This window comes from Coregonus clupeaformis, chromosome 12 (genome assembly GCF_020615455.1).
Source record: "Coregonus clupeaformis isolate EN_2021a chromosome 12, ASM2061545v1, whole genome shotgun sequence".
Classification (NCBI taxonomy): domain Eukaryota; kingdom Metazoa; phylum Chordata; class Actinopteri; order Salmoniformes; family Salmonidae; genus Coregonus; species Coregonus clupeaformis.
Genome location: NC_059203.1, coordinates 2,320,854 through 2,341,621, shown reverse-complemented (window position 1 = coordinate 2,341,621; position 20,768 = coordinate 2,320,854). Strand labels below are relative to the sequence as shown.

Below are 20,768 nucleotides of genomic sequence, written 5' to 3'. Positions count from 1 at the left end.
TTCATCATAGGTATACGTCAACTATGACAGACAAATTGAGGAAAAAAATTCCAGAAAATCACATTGTAGGATTTTTAATGAATTTATTTGCAAATTATGGTGGAAAATAAGTATTTGGTCACCTACAAACAAGCAAGATTTCTGGCTCTCACAGACCTGTAACTTCTTCTTTAAGAGGCTCCTCTGTCATCCACTCGTTACCTGTATTAATGGCACCTGTTTGAACTTGTTATCAGTATAAAAGACACCTGTCCACAACCTCAAACAGTCAAACTCCAAACTCCACTATGGCCAAGACCAAAGAGCTGTCAAAGGACAACAGAAACAAAATTGTAGACCTGCACCAGGCTGGGAAGACTGAATCTAGGTAAGCAGCTTGGTTTGAAGAAATCAACTGTGGGAGCAATTATTAGGAAATGGAAGACATACAAGACCACTGATAATCTCCCTCGATCTGGGGCTCCACGCAAGATCTCACCCCGTGGGGTCAAAATGATCACAAGAACGGTGAGCAAAAATCCCGGAACCACACGGGGGGACCTAGTGAATGACCTGCAGAGAGCTGGGACCAAAGTAACAAAGCCTACTTTCAGTAACACACTACGCCGCCAGGGACTCAAATCCTGCAGTGCCAGACGTGTCCCCCTGCTTAAGCCAGTACATGTCCAGGCCCGTCTGAAGTTTGCTAGAGTGCATTTGGAAGATCCAGAAGAGGATTGGGAGAATGTCGTATGGTCAGATGAAACCAAAATAGAACTTTTTGGTAAAAACTCAACTCGTCGTGTTTGGAGGACAAAGAATGCTGAGTTCCATCCAAAGAACACCATACCTACTGTGAAGCATGGGGGTGGAAACATCATGCTTTGGTGCTGTTTTTCTGCAAAGGGACCAGGACGACTGATCCGTGTAAAGGAAAGAATGAATAGAGCCATGTATCGTGAGATTTTGAGTGAAAACCTCCTTCCATCAGCAAGGGCATTGAAGATGAAAAGTGGCTGGGTCTTTCAGCATGACAATGATCCCAAACACACCGCCCGGGCAACGAAGGAGTGGCTTCGTAAGAAGCATTTCAAGGTCCTGGAGTGGCCTAGCCAGTCTCCAGATCTCAACCCCATAGAAAATCTTTGGAGGGAGTTGAAAGTCTGTGTTGCCCAGCGACAGCCCCAAAACATCACTGCTCTAGAGGAGATCTGCATGGAGGAATGGGCCAAAACACCAGCAACAGTGTGTGAAAACCTTGTGAAGACTTACAGAAAATGTTTGACCTGTGTCATTGCCAACAAAGGGTATATAACAAAGTATTGAGAAACTTTTGTTATTGACCAAATACTTATTTTCCACCATAATTTGCAAATAAATTCATTAAAAATGAAAATTACAGGCCTCTCATCTTTTTAAGTGGGAAACTTGCACAATTGGTGGCTGACTAAATACTTTTTCCCCCACTGTATATACAGTGAGGGAAAAAAGTATTTGATCCCCTGCTGATTTTGTACGTTTGCCCACTGACAAAGACATGATCAGTCTATAATTTTAATGGTAGGTTTATTTGAACAGTGAGAGACAGAATAACAACAAAATAATCCAGAAAAATGCATGTCAAAAATGTTATAAATTGATTTGCATTTTAATGAGGGAAATAAGTATTTGACCCCCTCTCAATCAGAAAGATTTCTGGCTCCCAGGTGTCTTTTATACAGGTAACGAGCTGAGATTAGGAGCACACTCTTAAAGGGAGTGCTCCTAATCTCAGCTTGTTACCTGTATAAAAGAAACCTGTCCACAGAAGCAATCAATCAATCAGATTCCAAACTCTCCACCATGGCCAAGACCAAAGAGCTCTCCAAGGATGTCAGGGACAAGATTGTAGACCTACACAAGGCTGGAATGGGCTACAAGACCATCGCCAGGCAGCTTGGTGAGAAGGTGACAACAGTTGGTGCGATTATTTGTAAATGGAAGAAACACAAAATAACTGTCAATCTCCCTCGGCCTGGGGCTCCATGCAAGGTCTCACCTCGTGGAGTTGCAATGATCATGAGAACGGTGAGGAATCAGCCCAGAACTACACGGGAGGATCTTGTCAATGATCTCAAGGCAGCTGGGACCATAGTCACCAAGAAAACAATTGGTAACACACTACGCCGTGAAGGACTGACATCCTGCAGCGCCTGCAAGGTCCCCCTGCTCAAGAAAGCACATATACATGCCTGTCTGAAGTTTGCCAGTGAACATCTGAATGATTCAGAGGATAACTGGGTGAAAGTGTTGTGGTCAGATGAGACCAAAATGGAGCTCTTTGGCATCAACTCAACTCGCCGTGTTTGGAGGAGGAGGAATGCTGCCTATGACCCCAAGAATAACATCCCCACCGTCAAACATGGAGGTGGAAACATTATGCTTTGGGGGTGTTTTTCTGCTAAGGGGACAGGACAACTTCACCGCATCAAAGGGACGATGGACGGGGCCATGTACCATCAAATCTTGGGTGAGAACCTCCTTCCCTCAGCCAGGGCATTGAAAATGGGTCGTGGATGGGTATTCCAGCATGACAATGACCCAAAACACACGGCCAAGGCAACAAAGGAGTGGCTCAAGAATAAGCACATTAATGTCCTGGAGTGGCCTAGCCAGTCTCCAGACCTTAATCCCATAGAAAATCTGTGGAGGGAGCTGAAGGTTCGAGTTGCCAAACGTCAGCCTCGAAACTTTAATGACTTGGAGAAGATCTGCAAAGAGAAGTGGGACAAAATCCCTAATGAGATGTGTGCAAACCTGGTGGCCAACTACAAGAAACGTCTGACCTCTGTGATTGCCAACAAGGGTTTTGCCACCAAGTACTAAGTCATGTTTTGCAGAGGGGTCAAATACTTATTTCCCTCATTAAAATGCAAATCAATTTTTTCCATTTTTGACATGCGTTTTTCTGGATTTTTTTTGTTGTTATTCTATTTCTCACTGTTCAAATAAACCTACCATTAAAATTATAGACTGATCATTTCTTTGTCAGTGGGCAAACGTACAAAATCAGCAGGGGATCAAATACTTTTTTCCCTCACTGTACAGTGCCTTGCAAAAGTATTCATTCTCCTTGGCGTTTTTCCTATTTTGTTGCATTACAACCTGTAATTTAATTTGATATATCTTTGGATTTCATGTAGTGGACATACACAAAATAGTCCCAATTGGTGAAGTGAAATGAATTTTTTTTTCTCAAAAAATTCTAAAAAATATACAACGGAAAAGTGGTGCGTGCATATGTATTCACCCCCTTTGCTATGAAGCCCCTAAATAAGATCTGGTGCAACCAATTACCTTCAGAAGTCACATAATTAGTTAAATAAAGTCCACCTGTGTGCAATCTAAGTGTCACATGATCTCAGTTTGAAAGACCCCAGAGTCTGGAACACCACTAAGCAAGGGGCACCACCAAGCCAGCGGCACCATGAAGACCAAGGAGCTCTCCAAACAGGTCAGGGACAAAGTTGTGGAGAAGTACAGATCAGGGTTGGGTTAAACAAAAATATCAGAAACTTTGAACATCCCACCATTAAATCTATTATTAAAAAATGGAAACAATATGGCACCATAACAAACCTGCCAAGAGAGGGCCGCCCACCAAAACTCACGGACCAGGCAAGGAGGGCATTAATCAGAGAGGCAACAAAGAGACCAAAGATAACCCTGAAGGAGCTGCAAAGCTCCACAGCGGAGATTGGAGTATCTGTCCATAGGACCACTTTAAGCTGTACACTCCACAGAGCTGGGCTTTACAGAAGTGTGGCCAGAAAAAAGTCATTGCTTAAAGAAAAAACTAAGCAAACACGTTTGGTGTTCGCCAAAAGGCGTGTGGGTGACTCCCCAAACATATGGAAGAAGGCACTCTGGTCAGATGAGACTAAAATTGAGCTTTTTGGCCATCAAGGAAAAAGCTATGTCTGGCGCAAACCCAACACCTCTCATCACCCCGAGAACATCATCCCCACAGTGAAGCATGGTGGTGGCAGCATCATGCTGTGGGGATGTTTTTCATCGGCAGGGACTGGGAAACTGGTCAGAATTGAAGGAATGATGGATGGCGCTAAATACAGGGAAATTCTTGAGGGAAACCTGTTTCAGACTTCCAGAGATTTGAGACTGGGACGTAGGTTCACCTTCCAGCAGGACAATGACCCTAAGCATACTGCTGAAGCAACCCTCGAGTGGTTTAAGGGGAAACATTTAAATGTCTTGGAATGGCCTAGTCAAAGCCCAGACCTCAATCCAATTGAGAATCTCCGGTATGAAAAAAAGAAAATATTATGCAAAGATTGCTGGACACCAGTGGAACCCATCCAACTTGAAGAAGCTGGAGCAGTTTTGCCTTGAAGAATGGGAAAAAATCCCAGTGGCTAGATGTGCCAAGCTTATAGAGACATACCCCAAGAGACTTGCAGCTGTGATTGGTGCAAAAGGTGGCTCTACAAAGTATTGACTTTGGGGGGGGGGGAATAGTTATGTTAGTGAATAGTCAAGTTTTCTGTTTTTTTGTCTTATTTCTTGTTTGTTTCACCCCAAAAAATATTTAGCATTTTCAAAGTGGTAGGCATGTTGTGTAAATCAAATGATACAAACCCCCCAAAAAAATCCATATTAATTCCAGGTTGTAAGGCAACAAAATAGGAAAAATGCCAAGGGGGGTGAATACTTTCGCAAGCCACTGTACATAGAGAGACATAACATATTATAAGCCTTGTTATTAGACATCATAAAGGCTCATACATGCTTATAACAAGTTTTAAAGCATTGTACCTGGATGTTTTAAATGTTATCATATCTTCAAGTAAGAATTGGTAATAAGCCTTTGACTGAGAGGCTGACACAGGGCCATAATACATTATCATGATACATTATCATACACTATCATAAGAATGACATAGCATCTGTCATAACAGTTTATAACACCCAGCCTTGCCCCTATAATAACTGATATGATACTAGCCTGAAGTTTGTTTTGTTTTGCTGTTTCATAAATCATAAGGCCCTACGTGAAGTGATTGTTATGATATTGATATGGAATCACAGTTGACCGACAAATATCATCAGCACCACCAAGCTGTCACATAATCCAAAATGAAAGCAGAACACATGTAACGTTGTTTCGTCTTGCTCAATACTTTTTCATTCGCAAAGAAAATGAAGAATGTAATACCCTGACGGTGGTGTAGCTGGTGGCAAACTATTATTATACCGTAAGAACTAAACGTAGTGCAGTGACAGGAATACACAGAGTACTTTTTCCAATCTTTGACAGATGAAGGGATTTTGGGATTGTATTGAAAGCACAAGAGATTGCATTCTGTATCTGGCTGGTAATATCTACCTGGCCTCACAGGATGAAATAAACTAATTCAGCACAACAACACTGAATTCTACGTCTCTCTGTGTTTGTTTTTGTCCCTTAAAGTGATAGTTCACCCAAATTACAAAATTACGTATTGGTTTCCTTACCCTGTAAGCAGTCTTTGGACAAGGTATGACAACAATCCATGCTTTGGTTTAGCTTCCCTGGCACTGTTTCCACATGCTAAAGATTTAGCATTTGTGTGACAAATCCCATTCATGTCATGGGACTGATATTACATTTTTCATGCATCATGTTTAAATCATCTTGAAGTAAATGTGTTAAGCTTCACAATCAATTTTAGATACTTTTTGATGATTTGGACATGATGCACTAAAAATGCTAATTTCGGTCCCATGACTTGAATGGGATTTGTGCCAAAAAAGGCTAAAACATTATTATGTGGAAACAGTGCTAGGGAAGAAGCGAACCGGATGGACATCATGAAAATGATTGGAGAGGTTGAGGGTAGAGGAAGTTCAGGAGTAAAAACAAACAAAATAGAACTATTGTAAAATTGACTGTGTCCATAAAATGTATATAGCATGTATAAGCTGGAAGTAGAGGCCTAAGCGTTGTTGTTCAATAGTTAACTCCAGTTAGGGGAGGGGTGGTGGGGTTGGAAAGTAATAAAGGAAAATATATATTTTTTAAAGGATATGTATGTAAAACAGTGCTAGGGAAACTAAACCAAAGCATGGATTGCTGTCATACCTTGTCCATAGACTGCTTACAGGGTAAGGGAACAAATGTGTAAATTATCCCTTCAAGTGTAAAAACGTAGCTTTATACTGTGTGTTATAGTTATACGTGTATGAGTAGAATTATTCATGGTATTTTGGGATTGTGCTTACTCCAAGTGCTCTCTACGTGACACATTTGTTTGCCTTGCAAGCAAACATCTCGCACAAACATTTGGAGCAAATTAGAATTTGGGAGTCTTTCAGCGTCTGCTCGGAGTTGTAATTCTCTTTGCTTTTGTGCTCTTTCTCTCTGTGCTCACATTATGACGTAGGCACATTTGAATGTTACTTGACCATTTAATGGTGTGAGAGAGACGGTCGTTTGAGCCCATAGCAGGTATAAACACAGGGCCGTGCTTGACAGATAAAGCCCTTCCTTGCTTCTCGTTTTTTTAGAAAACCCAGACAAACAAAGTCGACGGTTGACTTCATCAGAAATTCTCTCCAAATGTTTTGTATCGCCAGCGGCTCATTGATTCTCGAGCACATTGAGCAGAAGTCAAGAGAAGAAGTGAAGCAGCAAACCACCAGGACAAAACTTTTTCAACAGTTTTGTGCAACTTGGTTTTGTGACTCCTTGGCTAATTATGGTTGGAGTGGCAAAAGGTTGAATTGAACAAGGCCATTTTAAGATTACAAGAAAATAACATGACCCCTCATTATTCCCCAACTCCGTTATTGACCTTAACACCCTGTGGTTGCTAGCTATAGTACATCAGCATTGTTGAATTATTTATTGAAAGAGGTCCATGGTTGATCATCATGTTGCAGGGGTGACTGAACCCGATTAGTAAGGAGCAAGGCCAGAACATCCAAACATATTATACTTTAAGAATGATATCCCCATGTCAGAGGGAGTCATAAAGCATTTTCTTCCTATCGGAGTGTCAACTCAATTGTTTGCAACAAAGTGTCAACTAAATTGTTTGCATTCACAGAACGTGTCTTAACTCAGAGCTTCCGACGACCAAAACTGTTTATTACAAGCTTTCAAGTTGTAAATACGAGTGTGAAACTTGGTTAGCAGCGTTGTACCCCCGGTTTCCTAGTTGGATATTTTGGAGTTTCCTAGTTCCGATTTGCGCATTAAGGCACTCGTCTGCAGTGAAAAAAATAAAATAAATGTATGCACTCACTAACTGTAAGTCGCTCTGGATAAGAGCGTCTGCTAAATGACTAAAATGTAAAATGTAAATGTAGTTCTTCCCTCGATAGGAGACCAAAGAGCTGAGTAGTAGTGTCAAAAGTAGCTTTTTGCATCTTCTGCAGACTCTTGACAGACCTGTCGGGGAAGAATCCTATCAGGGTGGCAAGACTGACACATCATTTCAAAGACATGTGATAGTGAGTTTGATGTCACATTGCAAACTGTTTTTTTCGAGACAGGTAAATGGGGAAACATTTATACTTGTCCCACCCTTAGGGTAAAAAGATACCAGAGTAGTTTGAAAGTCTTTATCTTTCAAGAAAATATATTTTACAGCAGAGGTTTCACATTGCCCCTGACCTGCAGACTGCTTCCTCGCATGGAAATATCTTAAATTATTAAAAAGTTGCAACCGTATGAAAATAATAGAAATACCATAGATAGTGGAACTTTTGTCTAATCGAATACAACACACTTTGATGAACGTGAACACCGGATAATTAATTTGCAGAAAACATTATGTGGTAGGCTGTGTAACAATTCAAATGGGAAAGGACATTATATAACAGAGGAAATTATTTTTGTTTACCATTGGGCCAATGATGACTAAGGTGAGTTTGTTGGATTCATTTAGTAGTGGTGCGCAGTGTGGAGGAAATTTCTGACAGAAATTCAGACTGATGATGCACCATACATCAGATGTGCATCAGAGGCACTGACCTGTGTGATTTGTCTGTGATTGTGTAATCTATGTGATGTCCTTATCAAGACTGCTTAGGGATATTTTGAACTTTCGAATATTACTTAACGTGTATTGGTTTTGTGATCAATGTATCATGTCAGCCATTTGTATTTAATGGATTGGATTTATATAGCGCTTTTCCAAGTGTACAAAGCTCTTGACATTGTTCAGAGGAAACTCACCTCATCCACTACCATGTCTAGCACCATTGAGTAAGGCTGTATGCCAATGACTGGTGTATATTAATTAGAAGTGTTTTTCCTAAAGGGATAGTTCAGCAATTTAACATTTAGTTTCTTACTTTGGAAGTGGTCTATGGACAAGGAGTACTTTGGATTTGTTCCACATTAGCATTTTCTTAATTTTTTTTAATTATTTGGGCATGAAATTTAACCACAGTGTGTATTTCAGTCAATTATTTTCTTTCAAGGTAAGATAAATATCTAAATATGTATTAATGAACTATCCCTTTAAGTCAACATTAGAGTTGCACAGGACTGTACATTAGTAACTGAAAAAACATCCTCATGTGTTTTTGGTTAGTGGTATAGTACAACGTCACATTTTGCGTGTTGATAGTGTTTAGTTAGCATAATGACCATGTAAGCTCCCATTCTTCACTTCACTGGGCTTTCACCTAAGAAGGGAGGTGATACAAAGACTGAATAACTCAGAGTCCATTCATATCCCCATTTCCCTGTTGACCCAATTGACAGTTAGAACAAACTGTTTCCTGTAGCAACAATCCCTTTATGTCTGTGGTATGGTGGTTCTGTGGTATCGTGGTTCTGTGGTATGTTGGTTCTGTGGCATGGTTTTGTGGTATGGTGGTTCGGTGGTATGGTGGTTCTGTGGCATGGTTCTGTGGTATGGTGGTTCTGTGGTATGGTGGTTCTGTGGCATGGTTTTGTGGTATGGTGGTTCTGTGGTATGGTGGTTCTGGGGTATGGTGGTTCTGTGTTATGGTGGTTCGGTGGTATGGTGGTTCGGTGGTATGGTGGTTCTGTGGTATGGTGGTTATGTGGTATTGTGGTTATTTGGTATGGTGGTTATGTGGTATGGTGGTTCTGTGGTATGGTGGTTCTGTGGTATGGTGGTTCTATGGCATGGTTCTGTGGTATGGTGGTTCTGTGGTATGGTGGTTCTGGGGTATGGTGGTTCTGTGTTATGGTGGTTCTGTGTTATGGTGGTTCTGTGGTATGGTGGTTCTGTGGTATGGTGGTTATGTGGTATTGTGGTTATTTGGTATGGTGGTTCTGTGGTATGGTGGTTCTGTGGCATGGTTCTGTGGTATGGTGGTTCTGTGGTATGGTGTTTCTGTGGTATGGTGGTTCTGGGGTATGGTGGTTCTGTGGCATGGTGCTTATGTGGTATGGTGGTATTGTGGTTCTGTGGTATGGTGGTTATGTGGTATGGTGGTTCTGTGGTATGGTGGTTCTGTGGTATGGTGGTTATGTGGTATTGTGGTTCTGTGGTATTGTGGTTCTGTGGTATGGTGGTTATGTGGTATTGTGGTTCTGTGGTATGGTGGTTATGTGGTATTGTGGTTATCTGGTATTGTGGTTCTGTGGTATGGTGGTTCTGTGGTATGGTGGTTCTGTGGTATGGTGGTTCTGTGGAATGGTGGTTATGTGGTATGGTGGTTCTGTGGAATGGTGGTTATGTGGTATGGTGGTCACGGGCTTCCTTCCCAGACTCTCTGAAGAAGACTCTCAGTATGATGTGATTTCAGCAAGAAATCTGTTTTCGAGATTTTTAACATCTGTTGAGCAGCCACCAGATGTACAGGATGTCAATAATCTGTTGAAATCCACTTTCTTCATGTCTCTGATATTTCTTCAAGACAAATTTAGAACAGATCAGCTCACCAGTGAGGCAAATAAAAAACAGTCTGCTGAAAACGACACTTTAAACCCCCACTGAGGTTTAAAGTGACCAATGTTCCCAGTTTCAGCTTTTCTTTTTTTGTTCTTGGGATTTAAATGTAATGTGCACTGATTATTGACATTCTCCTTTCTGCTCTGTAGGTCCACTGTGGAGGGCTGAATTAAGGCAGATAAGACTGTGAGAGCACATCCATTTATATTCTTGCTGCTCAGTCAATTAAAATATATCATTGATGTGAGGATTATGCTATTAGTGGAGCAAGTATTCTCATCAGCACTATTACCGCTGCAATGAAAAGCAAGGGATAGCTAGGAAATTAGTACAATAGGATGGCATGGGCTATCTGGGGTGTCTGGGGCATCTGGGCTATCTGGGCTATATGGGGTATCTTTGGCTATATGGGGTACCTGAGCTATATGGGGAACCTGGGCTATATGGGATATCTGGGCTATATCGGATATCTGGGCTATATGGGGTACCTGGGCTATATGGGATATCTGGGCTATATGGGATATCTGGGCTATCTGGGGTATCTGGGCTATATGGGGTATCTGGGCTATATGGGATATCTGGGCTATATGGGATATCTGGGCTATATGGGATATCTGGGCTATATGGGGTATCTGGGCTATATGGGATATCTGGCCTATATGGGGTATCTGGGCTATATGGGGTATCTGGGCTATATGGGATATCTGGGCTATATGGGGTATCTGGGCTATATGGGATATCTGGGCTATATGGGATATCTGGGCTATATGGGGTATCTGGGCTATATGGGATATCTGGGCTATATGGGGTATCTGGGCTATATGGGATATCTGGCCTATATGGGGTATCTGGGCTATATGGGGTATCTGGGCTATATGGGATATCTGGGCTATATGGGGTATCTGGGCTATATGGGATATCTGGCCTATATGGGGTATCTGGGCTATATGGGATATCTGGCCTATATGGGTATCTGGGCTATATGGGGTATCTGGGCTATATGGGATATCTGGGCTATATGGGGTATCTGGGCTATATGGGATATCTGGGCTATATGGGGTATCTGGGCTATATGGGGTATCTGGGCTATATGGGGTATCTGGGCTATATGGGATATCTGGGCTATATGGGGTATCTGGGCTATATGGGATATCTGGGCTATATGGGGTATCTGGGCTATATGGGGTATCTGGGCTATATGGGATATCTGGGGGTATCAGGGGTATCTGCAGAACACTGAATGAAGACTGCAGTTTAGACCATTTTGAAATCCTATGGTGAATTTCTCCAGCCGCATCACTCAGCTGTTTACCAAAACAGTGGCGCGCTTTGTTGTTGTTTGAACTGCAGTTTGTCCCTTTAAGGTAACACATTTCGTGTTATGGATTTGAAACTGTAAATGGTTGACAATGAAAGAAACATCACTAAATGGGGACTGTACACACTCTTACATATGTAGATATGTTGGAACGTAATTACATCCTGCAGATAGGGTGTTATGGGTTGTCCACACATGAAATTGCAGTGATGACTCACTTTCAATTGAAATGGAGACACATTCGGGGCACCCCACTGTAAATGCTACAGAAGCAAAATAGAAACTCTGCAAACATAATCAAATAGTTAGGAATTGGAATTAAATTGCAACGAGAAGTCGGAGTGCCGAACCCACAGAGTCTTGTAATTAGGGTAGTGAGGCTAATTTGAAGTGGATTGTGATTGCGCTAATTATGTAATCGTCTCCCCTCCCTCGTTTCGATGTGGCCTTTTAAGAAGTTCGTGGGAGAATAGGGTGTGAGCTCTGTACTTTGTTAATCTTTTAACAAGGGCATGATCAAAATAATTTACAACACATTATTAAGTGCATTAATTCATATTTCAATCATTAAGTCAGGCCCCTGGTGTACTCTAATCATTAAACATGTAATTTTTTATATATTCATTATTTGATAGCTGGAGCTCTGTTATGAAAATGGGCTCGCTCATTTGTGTTAGCCCTGACTTGTGTCAGAAAAGTGTTATCCCGGTAATGGAGGTAATTTCAGGACATATTAAAAGCTGTCATCACTTAGTGAAAATGCACAAGCTGACTGATGGCTTCATTGAGTAAATGTTGTATTTTGTACAGTCTTCCGTTGAACACAACACTCAACCGTATGTCATCACTCAACTGTATGTTGATAACAGGATGCACTGCACAATATTATGACCTTCTGTTTTCTCAGAACTCAGTCAGCTTTGTACCTCAGAAAACTATAGATAAAATTATGTACAGTTTTGGTTGGTAGCAAATATTTATTTAACTCTCTTTCTTTGCAATTATAGACATTGGCAGTTCGGATAGTAGCAATGTCCAGTTCATTTTGTCAGTACAATAGAGTACTGTTGTAGTACACAATAGAACAGTACAAAATACTCAATACTAACACTGTAAATGAATATCTTTTGTCTTTGTAGATAACGTATCCCAGATATCCCATTCGTCAGTGAGCATTCGTATCCTGGACGTGAACGATAACCCTCCTGAACTGGCCACGCCTTACGAGGCGTCCATCTGTGAGGATGCTAAGCCGGGTCAGGTAAGGGCAAATTCGAAAGTAATGCATTATTACCATGTAACTAATGTGTTATAACATGCGTGCTACAGCTTATTGCAGGGTTTCCCAAACTCGGTCCTGGGTGCACATTTTGGTTTTTGCCCTAGCACTACACAGCTGATTCAAATAACATACTCATCATCAAGCTTTGATTATTTGAATCAGCTGTGTAGTGCTAGTGCATAAAACTAAACGTGCAGCTAGGGGTTGGGGGGTGGGGGGCCAGGACCGAGTTTGGGAAACGATGGCTTAATGAATTACAAAGTGCTTGTTGTGAATGAATAACAATATTACAGTTGTGGAACAGCCCATGGTTGCATTGTGCTCCATCCAGTTTTGTTTTAGGAACTATCCAGCACCAACTATCTCTGCTGCTTTAAATATTATTATTATTATATTAAATCTGAAATGTTATTTTCAAAGCTGTGTCCAAAACATAAAATCCCTGGCGCCTTGCTATATACTAGTAGACCGTTGGATGCTTGCCACCTAAGAGTGGTCGGCAGCAACGTAGGGCAATACGTTTGGGTTGGTTGTAAGGCACAGCCAATCATTTTCCTTCTTTGTCAGAATTGTTTCATTATCGCCTAGTTTTTAGTTTGGACCTTTTCAATTGGACAGCATGATCTATTTGACCCTTTGTTCCAAAGGCAATTTATAAACGCTGTTTTGGGCACGGGTAGCAGCTTGCCAAACTATTCTCACGCCAATACTTGAGTTATTGGTTATAAAAGGAAGGTGTATTTATGTGCTTTTTGCATTTGTGTTTTCTTGACTGAAGAAGTAACAAAGAGCTGAATATTTCAAAAACTAAAAGCACTGTATTTGGGACAAATAATTCACTAAACCCTAAACCTCAACTAAATCTTGTAATGAATAATGTGGAAATTGAGCAAGTTGAGGAGACTAAACTGCTTGGAGTAACCTTGGATTGTAAACTGGGATGGTCAAAACATATTGATGCAACAGTAGCTAAGATGGGAAGAGGTCTGTCCATAATAAAGCGCTGCTCTGCCTTCTTAACAACGCTATCAACAAGGCAGGTCCTACAGGCCCTAGTTTTGTCGCACCTGGACTATTGTCCAGCCGTGTGGTCAGGTGCCCCAAAGAGGGAGCTAACATTAATATGTCAGTCTCTCTTGGCTCAAAGTAGAGGAGAGATTGACTTCATCACTACTTATATTTGTGAATGGACAAGTTATCAGTTTAAACTACTAGCACACAGCTCAGACACCCATGCATACCCCACAAGACATGCCACCAGAGGTGTCTTCACAGTCCCCAAGTCCAGAACAGACTATGGGAGGCGCACAGTACTACATAGAGCCATGACTACATGGAACTCTATTCCACATCAAGTTACTCATGCAAGCAGTAAAATCAGATGTAAATAACAGATAAAAATACACCTTATGGAACAGCGGGGACTGTGAAGAGACACACAGGCACAGACAAATGCATACACATACACATGATAACATACGCACTATACACACACGTACACATGGATTTTGTATTGTAGATATGTGGTAGTAGAGTAGTGGCCTGAGGACACCTACTTAATGTGTTGTGAAATCTGTTGTGAAATGTAATTTTTTTATTGTATATAACTGCCTTAATTTTGCTGGACCCGAGGAAGGATCCATAATAAATAAAAAGACAAAGGTGGGATTGAATCAGTTGGGTGAATCTGTCAATTTAGATCAATAGTATGCCATTTAGCAGACATTTTTATGCAAAGCGACTTACAGTGAGTGCATACATTTTCATATTGGTGGGCCAAGCATAAAATACATGTACTGTATCAGTCTTCAATATAATGTACAAAAAATATAAATTGAGTTGCCCCCTTTGGAGGATGGATTAGAGGAGTATGTCGTTTTGATTCGCTGACGTCATGCCATTTGATATCCATCATCTGTTGTATTTAGCTATTTTCTAACCAGCTATGTTGATATTTTCTACATAATATTAAACAGCTGATTTAGTGGAGAGATTACACAATATCATTGAAGTTGGCCAGAAATGAATGCATAATCTAAAGGCCATGATCTTGGATGGTGGCAGATTGAAGAGAACAGACAGAATATACATGTGTAAATATAGCGGTAATCCATCTATCCGGAGCCCTGATTCTCAACTACCATTAAAAATGGACAGGGTCATTAAGGTATTTTATTTTCCATTCAGTCAACAGGCCCCGGGCTCAGCTGGAGCCAATTACGCTGAGCGGAGCAAAGGAATAATTAAAAGACTGGGGATGCGTCCAAAATGTCACCCTTCTCCCTATACAATGCACTACTTCTGACCAGGGCCTTATGGGAAATAGTGAAAGGTAGTGCACTTTATAGGGAGTTGGGTGCCATTTGGGATGCAGCCATGTCTTTAAATCGGGGCCTCCTTGCTGGAAGCTACATGTGTAATGAGGCCTAGGTCTCCCCTCCTCTTGATCTGCAGACTTTTAAATGCTCATCGCCCTCTGTGTTTGCCACGTTTCGCAAGAACATTGTCTGGTCTGATCTCTCTCCACCTCGCTCCTTCCTCACTGTCTCCTCCATCTGCGAGCCAACATTAACCTTCAACACATAATCACAGGGACGACCGTTAGTCTTGTGGTTGAGATTTCCCCCCCACAGTGAGGAGGTTCTTTCACAGGTCCATTTAGATTGCACATTGGCATTTGGAAATCTTTTTCAAATAACGTTGATATTTTATTTTTCCTTTATCCACTGACGTCTATCTATTGACGGATCAGGAAAAAGGGTCTGTTTGTTTACGAGTAAGCAATAGAAGTAAAATGGATTTCTATTTGTGTTGGATTCACAACTTAAGCAATAAGGCTTAGGGCTGTTCTTATGTACGACACAACGCGGAGTGCTAGCACACAGCCCTTAGCCGTGGTATATTGGCGATATATCACAACCCCCTGAGGTGCCTTATTGCTATTATAAACTGGTTACCAACGTAATTAGAGCAGTAAAAATAAATGTTTTGTCATACCCGTGGTATACCACGGCTTTCAGCCAATCAGCATCCGGGGCTCGAACCACCCAGTTTATACTACGCCATAAACCAGGACACTCACAAAACCGTTCTCTCTTGGTCTAGATTTCTCTTTCTCCTAGCTGCCTGGGACATTGCCTGGGACATTTTCTTCTCTTCCTGCTCTGTAATGTTCCAGAAGTTCTCTTGGCTTTGACCGCTGGGAGATTGAACAAAAATGTTGTTATCTATAGGTCAGGGGGTCTCTCGTGTTCATTCTCTGCCTTGGCATAACTACTTGGAGCATTCTGGAACAGATGTTTTCCAGGAATGTAGGTTTTTCACTGATGTGTTCTCCCCCCCACATTTTGCTGCACCCTAATTCTGAAAAAAATTGACAATACGTATGAACAGTTCTTAGATGCTAGGTTTCTCTCATTCTTAGTCCTGGTGCATGAAGTTGAAGTGTGTCTTTACTTTGTACATTTGCATGGTGTTTCTTCATTGATTGGTAATTGACAAGTCCACTCCTGAAAGGGAGCATGAATCAATACATCAACCCATTCATGAATTACCAGAACGACATACTGTATGTACTGTATTGCTGTGAAGAAATAGCTTTTTCTAAGAGGAAGTGTTGAGTAAGGAACAAAACTTTGACAATGGTACATTACCACTTTTTTTTGGCTAAAATCAGCTGTACACCAAATGCTAAAAAGTAGCTTTCCCAAATAACCGTACAATCCTGGAGATGTTTCTTTAAAGGGACGCACTCATAGTTTCCTGAAATAAATCGACATCAATTAAAACAGTATCTTAATCTACCTTAAGGAGCCCTCTCTGTGTGGGGTATGACGATATTACGTCTGGGTCAAGATATCTACTTAGTGTAAAATTAGCTTGAATTGTGTTACTGTTGCCGAGAATACTATTTATAAGGCGGATAAGTTGGATGGAGCACAGCCTCCCGCATAATTGCCTGTATGTTCTTATACCTGGAGTACTAACAAAATATTGTCTATCTGCTCTTTGGCCATGATTCTGTCTGCTCTGCCTTCAGTACATGCAGTTACTTTAAGGCCTCTAAAAATTGTGTAATGCCAATGCCAGTATTTATTTCCCCCATAGTTTCTGCAATAACAGGTGGCAATGTTTGCGCTAACTTGTGCTAACTTTGTAGGGTATTTTCACTTACAAGCCAGAACCCTGGAGTTGGTTTTAAAAGTTGAAAAAACTTTATTTTCCCTTTCTGTTGTAGTCATGCAGGTTGCCGAGGGCATAACAAGTCAACATTTGCACTACCATCCTATATGGAGTCTACACAGTCCAACAAAATGGACGCTTCATTTGCTCGGAACGTCCCCTTTAAATCTATCAACACACACCACCATATTTACACTTTGAGCGCAGGAACTCCAGCATTTGTCAACTCAGTATTTGGCACACACAAACCTCATTAGTAGCTTTTCATTAAGTGTGTATATGGCTTGCCTATCACCCATGCCTTGTCAGTGCATGAGCTATGTTTGGTGGCACCGCGGTGAAAATCAGATTAGCCTTTAACTGCATTGAGTTTGATCCCATTTGAGGAGCTGGCAACATGGAGTATTTGTTTGTGTTTAAAGGTGAGATACAGTGCCTTGCAAAAATATTCATCCCCCTTGGCGTTTTTCCTATTTTGTTGCATTACAACCTGTAATTTAAATAGATTTTTATTTGGATTTCATGTAATGGACATACACAAAATAGTCCAAATTGGTGAAGTGAAATGAAAAAAAATACTTGTTTAAAAAAATTATTCACTCCCTTTGCTATGAAGCCCCTAAATAAGATCTGGTGCAACCAATTACCTTTAGAAGACACATTATTAGTTAAATAAGTCCACCTGTGTGCAATCTAAGTGTCACATGATCTGTCACATGATCTCAGTATATATACACCTGTTCTGAAAGGCCCCAGAGTCTGCAACACCACTAAGCAAGGGGCACCATCAAGCAAGCGGCACCATGAAGACCAAGAAGCTCTCCAAACAGGTCAGGGACAAAGTTGTGGAGAAGTACAGATCAGGGTTGGGTTATAAAAAAATATCAGAAACTTTGAACATCCCACGGAGCACCATTAAATCCATTATTAAAAAAATGGAAAGAATATGGCACCACAACAAACCTGCCAAGAGAGGGCCGCCCACCAAAACTCACAGACCAGGCAAGGAGGGCATTAATCAGAGAGGCAACAAAGAGACCAAAGATAACCCTGAAGGAGCTGCAAAGCTCCACAGCGGAGATTGGAGTATCTGTCCATAGGACCACTTTAAGCCGTACACTCCACAGAGCTGGCCAGAAAAAAACAAGCAAACACGTTTGGTGTTCGCCAAAAGGCATGTGGGAGACTCCCCAAACATATGGAAGAAGGTACTCTGGTCAGATGAGACTAAAATTGAGCTTTTTGGCCATCAATGAAAATGCTATGTCTGGCGCAAACCCAACACCTCTCATCACCCCGAGAACATCATCCCCACAGTGAAGCATGGTGGTGGCAGCATCATGCTGTGGGGATGTTTTTCATCGGCAGGGACTGGGAAACTGGTCAGAATTGAAGGAATGATGGATGGCGCTAAATACAGGGAAATTCTTGAGGGAAACCTGTTTCAGACTTCCAGAGATTTGAGACTTGGACGTAGGTTCACCTTCCAGCAGGACAATGACCCTAAGTATACTGCTAAAGCAACACTTGAGTGGTTTAAGGGGAAACATTGAAATGTCTTGGAATGGCCTAGTCAAAGCCCAGACTTCAATCCAATTGAGAATCTGCGGTATGAAAAAAAGAAAATATTATGCACTCACTAATTTTAAGTCGCTCTGGATAAGAGTGTCTGCTAAATGACTAAAAATGGAAAATGGAAAATGTATGACTTAAAGATTGCTGTACACCAGCGGAACCCATCCAACTTGAAGGAGCTGGAGCGGTTTTGCCTTGAAGAATGGCAAAAATCCCAGTGGCTAGATGTGCCAAGCTTATAGAGACATACCCCAAGAGACTTGCAGCTGTAATTGCTGCAAAAGGTGGCTCTACAAAGTATTCACTTTGGGGGGGGTGAATAGTTATGCACACTCAAGTTTTCTGTTTTTTTTGTCTTATTTCTTGTTTGTTTCACAATAAAACATATTTTGCATCTTCAAAGTGGTAGGTATGTTGTGTAAATCAATTGATACAAACCCCCCAAAAATCTATTTTAATTCCAGGTTGTAAGGCAACAAAATAGGAAAAATGCCAAGGGGGGTGAATAGTTTCGCAAGCAACTGTAAATCAGGCGAAGAAGAATTGGCCCGAGACGTAAATAAAGGACATTATTTTTCACGCATCATGTTCAAAGCATCTGTAAGTGACTTTGTTGAGCTTCACAATCAATTTTAGATACCTGCGGATGATTTGGTCGTGATACGCGGAAAATGCTAATATCGGTCCCATGACTTGAATGGGATTTGTGCCACAAATGCTAAAACGTTAGCATGTGGAAACAGTGCCAGGGAAACTAAACCAAAGCATTGATTGCTTGTCATACATTTTCCATAGACTGCCTACAGGGTAAGGAAACCAATATGTCCTTTTGTAATTTAGGTGAACTATCCCTTTAAAGTAACTGTCCAGTGTTTCCAGATTTCTATGAAATATGACCATTAATTAATTACAATACGAGTGAAATAATTTTCCTTACAATTGTTTTATTATTAAGTATGTTAAAAAGCAGCTTTTCTGTGTTGGAATGGTGTGGGCGTATACAGTCATCAAAAATGTTAATGCGAGTAGTCCGCTGATTGGCCAACTCATCCTCCTCAGGAGGATGACATCATCCTCAATGAGGAAATAGCAAGCCTTTCTGAAATGGTCTGTTCGAGATAAATTTGAGGTGGGGGGAGTTTTAAGTGTTGTTTTTTTCTCTCTAATTTATGCTTTGGTCACAAATACGATTATAGGACGAGTCAACAACATTATGAGGGTAACTTTTAAAAGTGAGATTTTCACTAGACAGTTACTTCAAGTTGCAGTGCATTTGTGTATGTTTTTTGAGAATATAAGAACTATTGAGTTGAAAAATGTATAATTGGTGGAGTACCAATATCCCTGTGAGCCTCCCAGGCCCATGTTGCCCAGGGTTAAGAACATAAATTGTAGATGAATTAATATAATTAAATATTACACTGTGTTGTATTATACCTTCTAAACTTATTCCTCTGATCCCTTGGCCAAAATGTGTTTAACCGGTTGTTCAACTACCACCAAGCTACTGCAAAATGCAGTTAAATTACTAGTTGAACTACATGCAGTTCACTACTCCCCAACATTTTCATCATAGGTACACTTTAACTATGACAGACAAATTGAGAAGAAAAAAATCCAGAAAATCACATTGTAGGATTTTTAATGAATTTATTTGCAAATTATGGTGGAAAATAAGTATTTGGTCACCTACAAACAAGCAAGATTTCTGGCTCTCACAGACCTGTAACTTCTTCTTTAAGAGGCTCCTCTGTCCTCCACTCGTTACCTGTATTAATGGCACCTGTTTCAACTTGTTATCAGTATAAAAGACACCTGTCCACAACCTCAAACAGTCACACTCCAAACTCCACTATGGCCAAGACCAAAGAGCTGTCAAAGGACACCAGAAACAAAATTGTAGACCTGCACCAGGCTGGGAAGACTGAATCTGCAATAGGTAAGCAGCTTGGTTTGAAGAAATCAAATCAAATCAAATCAAATCAAATCAAATTTTATTGGTCACATGCGCCGAATACAACAGGTGCAGACATTACAGTGAAATGCTTACTTACAGCCCTTAACCAACAGTGCATTTATTTTAAACAAAAAAAGTAAGAATAAAACAACAACAAAAAAGTGTTGAGAAAAAAAGAGCAGAAGTAAAAATAAAGTGACAGTAGGGAGGCTATATATACAATAGAATAAAGTGACAGTAGGGAGGCTATATATACAGGGGGGGTACCGTTGCATAGTCAATGTGCGGGGGCACCGGCTAGTTGAGGTAGTTGAGGTAATATGTACATGTGGGTAGAGTTAAAGTGACTATGCATAAATACTTAACAGAGTAGCAGCAGCGTAAAAAGTATGGGGTGGGGGGCAGTGCAAATAGTCCGGGTAGCCATGATTAGCTGTTCAGGAGTCTTATGGCTTGGGGGTAGAAGCTGTTGAGAAGTCTTTTGGACCTAGACTTGGCACTCCGGTACCGCTTGCCGTGCGGTAGCAGAGAGAACAGTCTATGACTAGGGTGACTGGAGTC

The 20,768-nt window shown here is 41.0% G+C and overlaps 1 protein-coding gene across 4 annotated transcripts in view; it reads left to right on the top strand.

The window, feature by feature from the left end:
* The window catches only part of LOC121577978 (cadherin-22-like), a 258,752-nt gene that overhangs the window by 195,457 nt on the left and 42,527 nt on the right, over window positions 1-20,768 (top strand). For all 4 annotated transcript variants that reach the window (XM_041892000.2, XM_041891999.2, XM_041892002.2 and 1 more), the window contains one exon: window positions 12,351-12,472. In XM_041892000.2, the coding sequence (XP_041747934.1) occupies window positions 12,351-12,472 (122 nt within the window). The remainder of the gene's footprint in view (window positions 1-12,350; window positions 12,473-20,768) is intronic.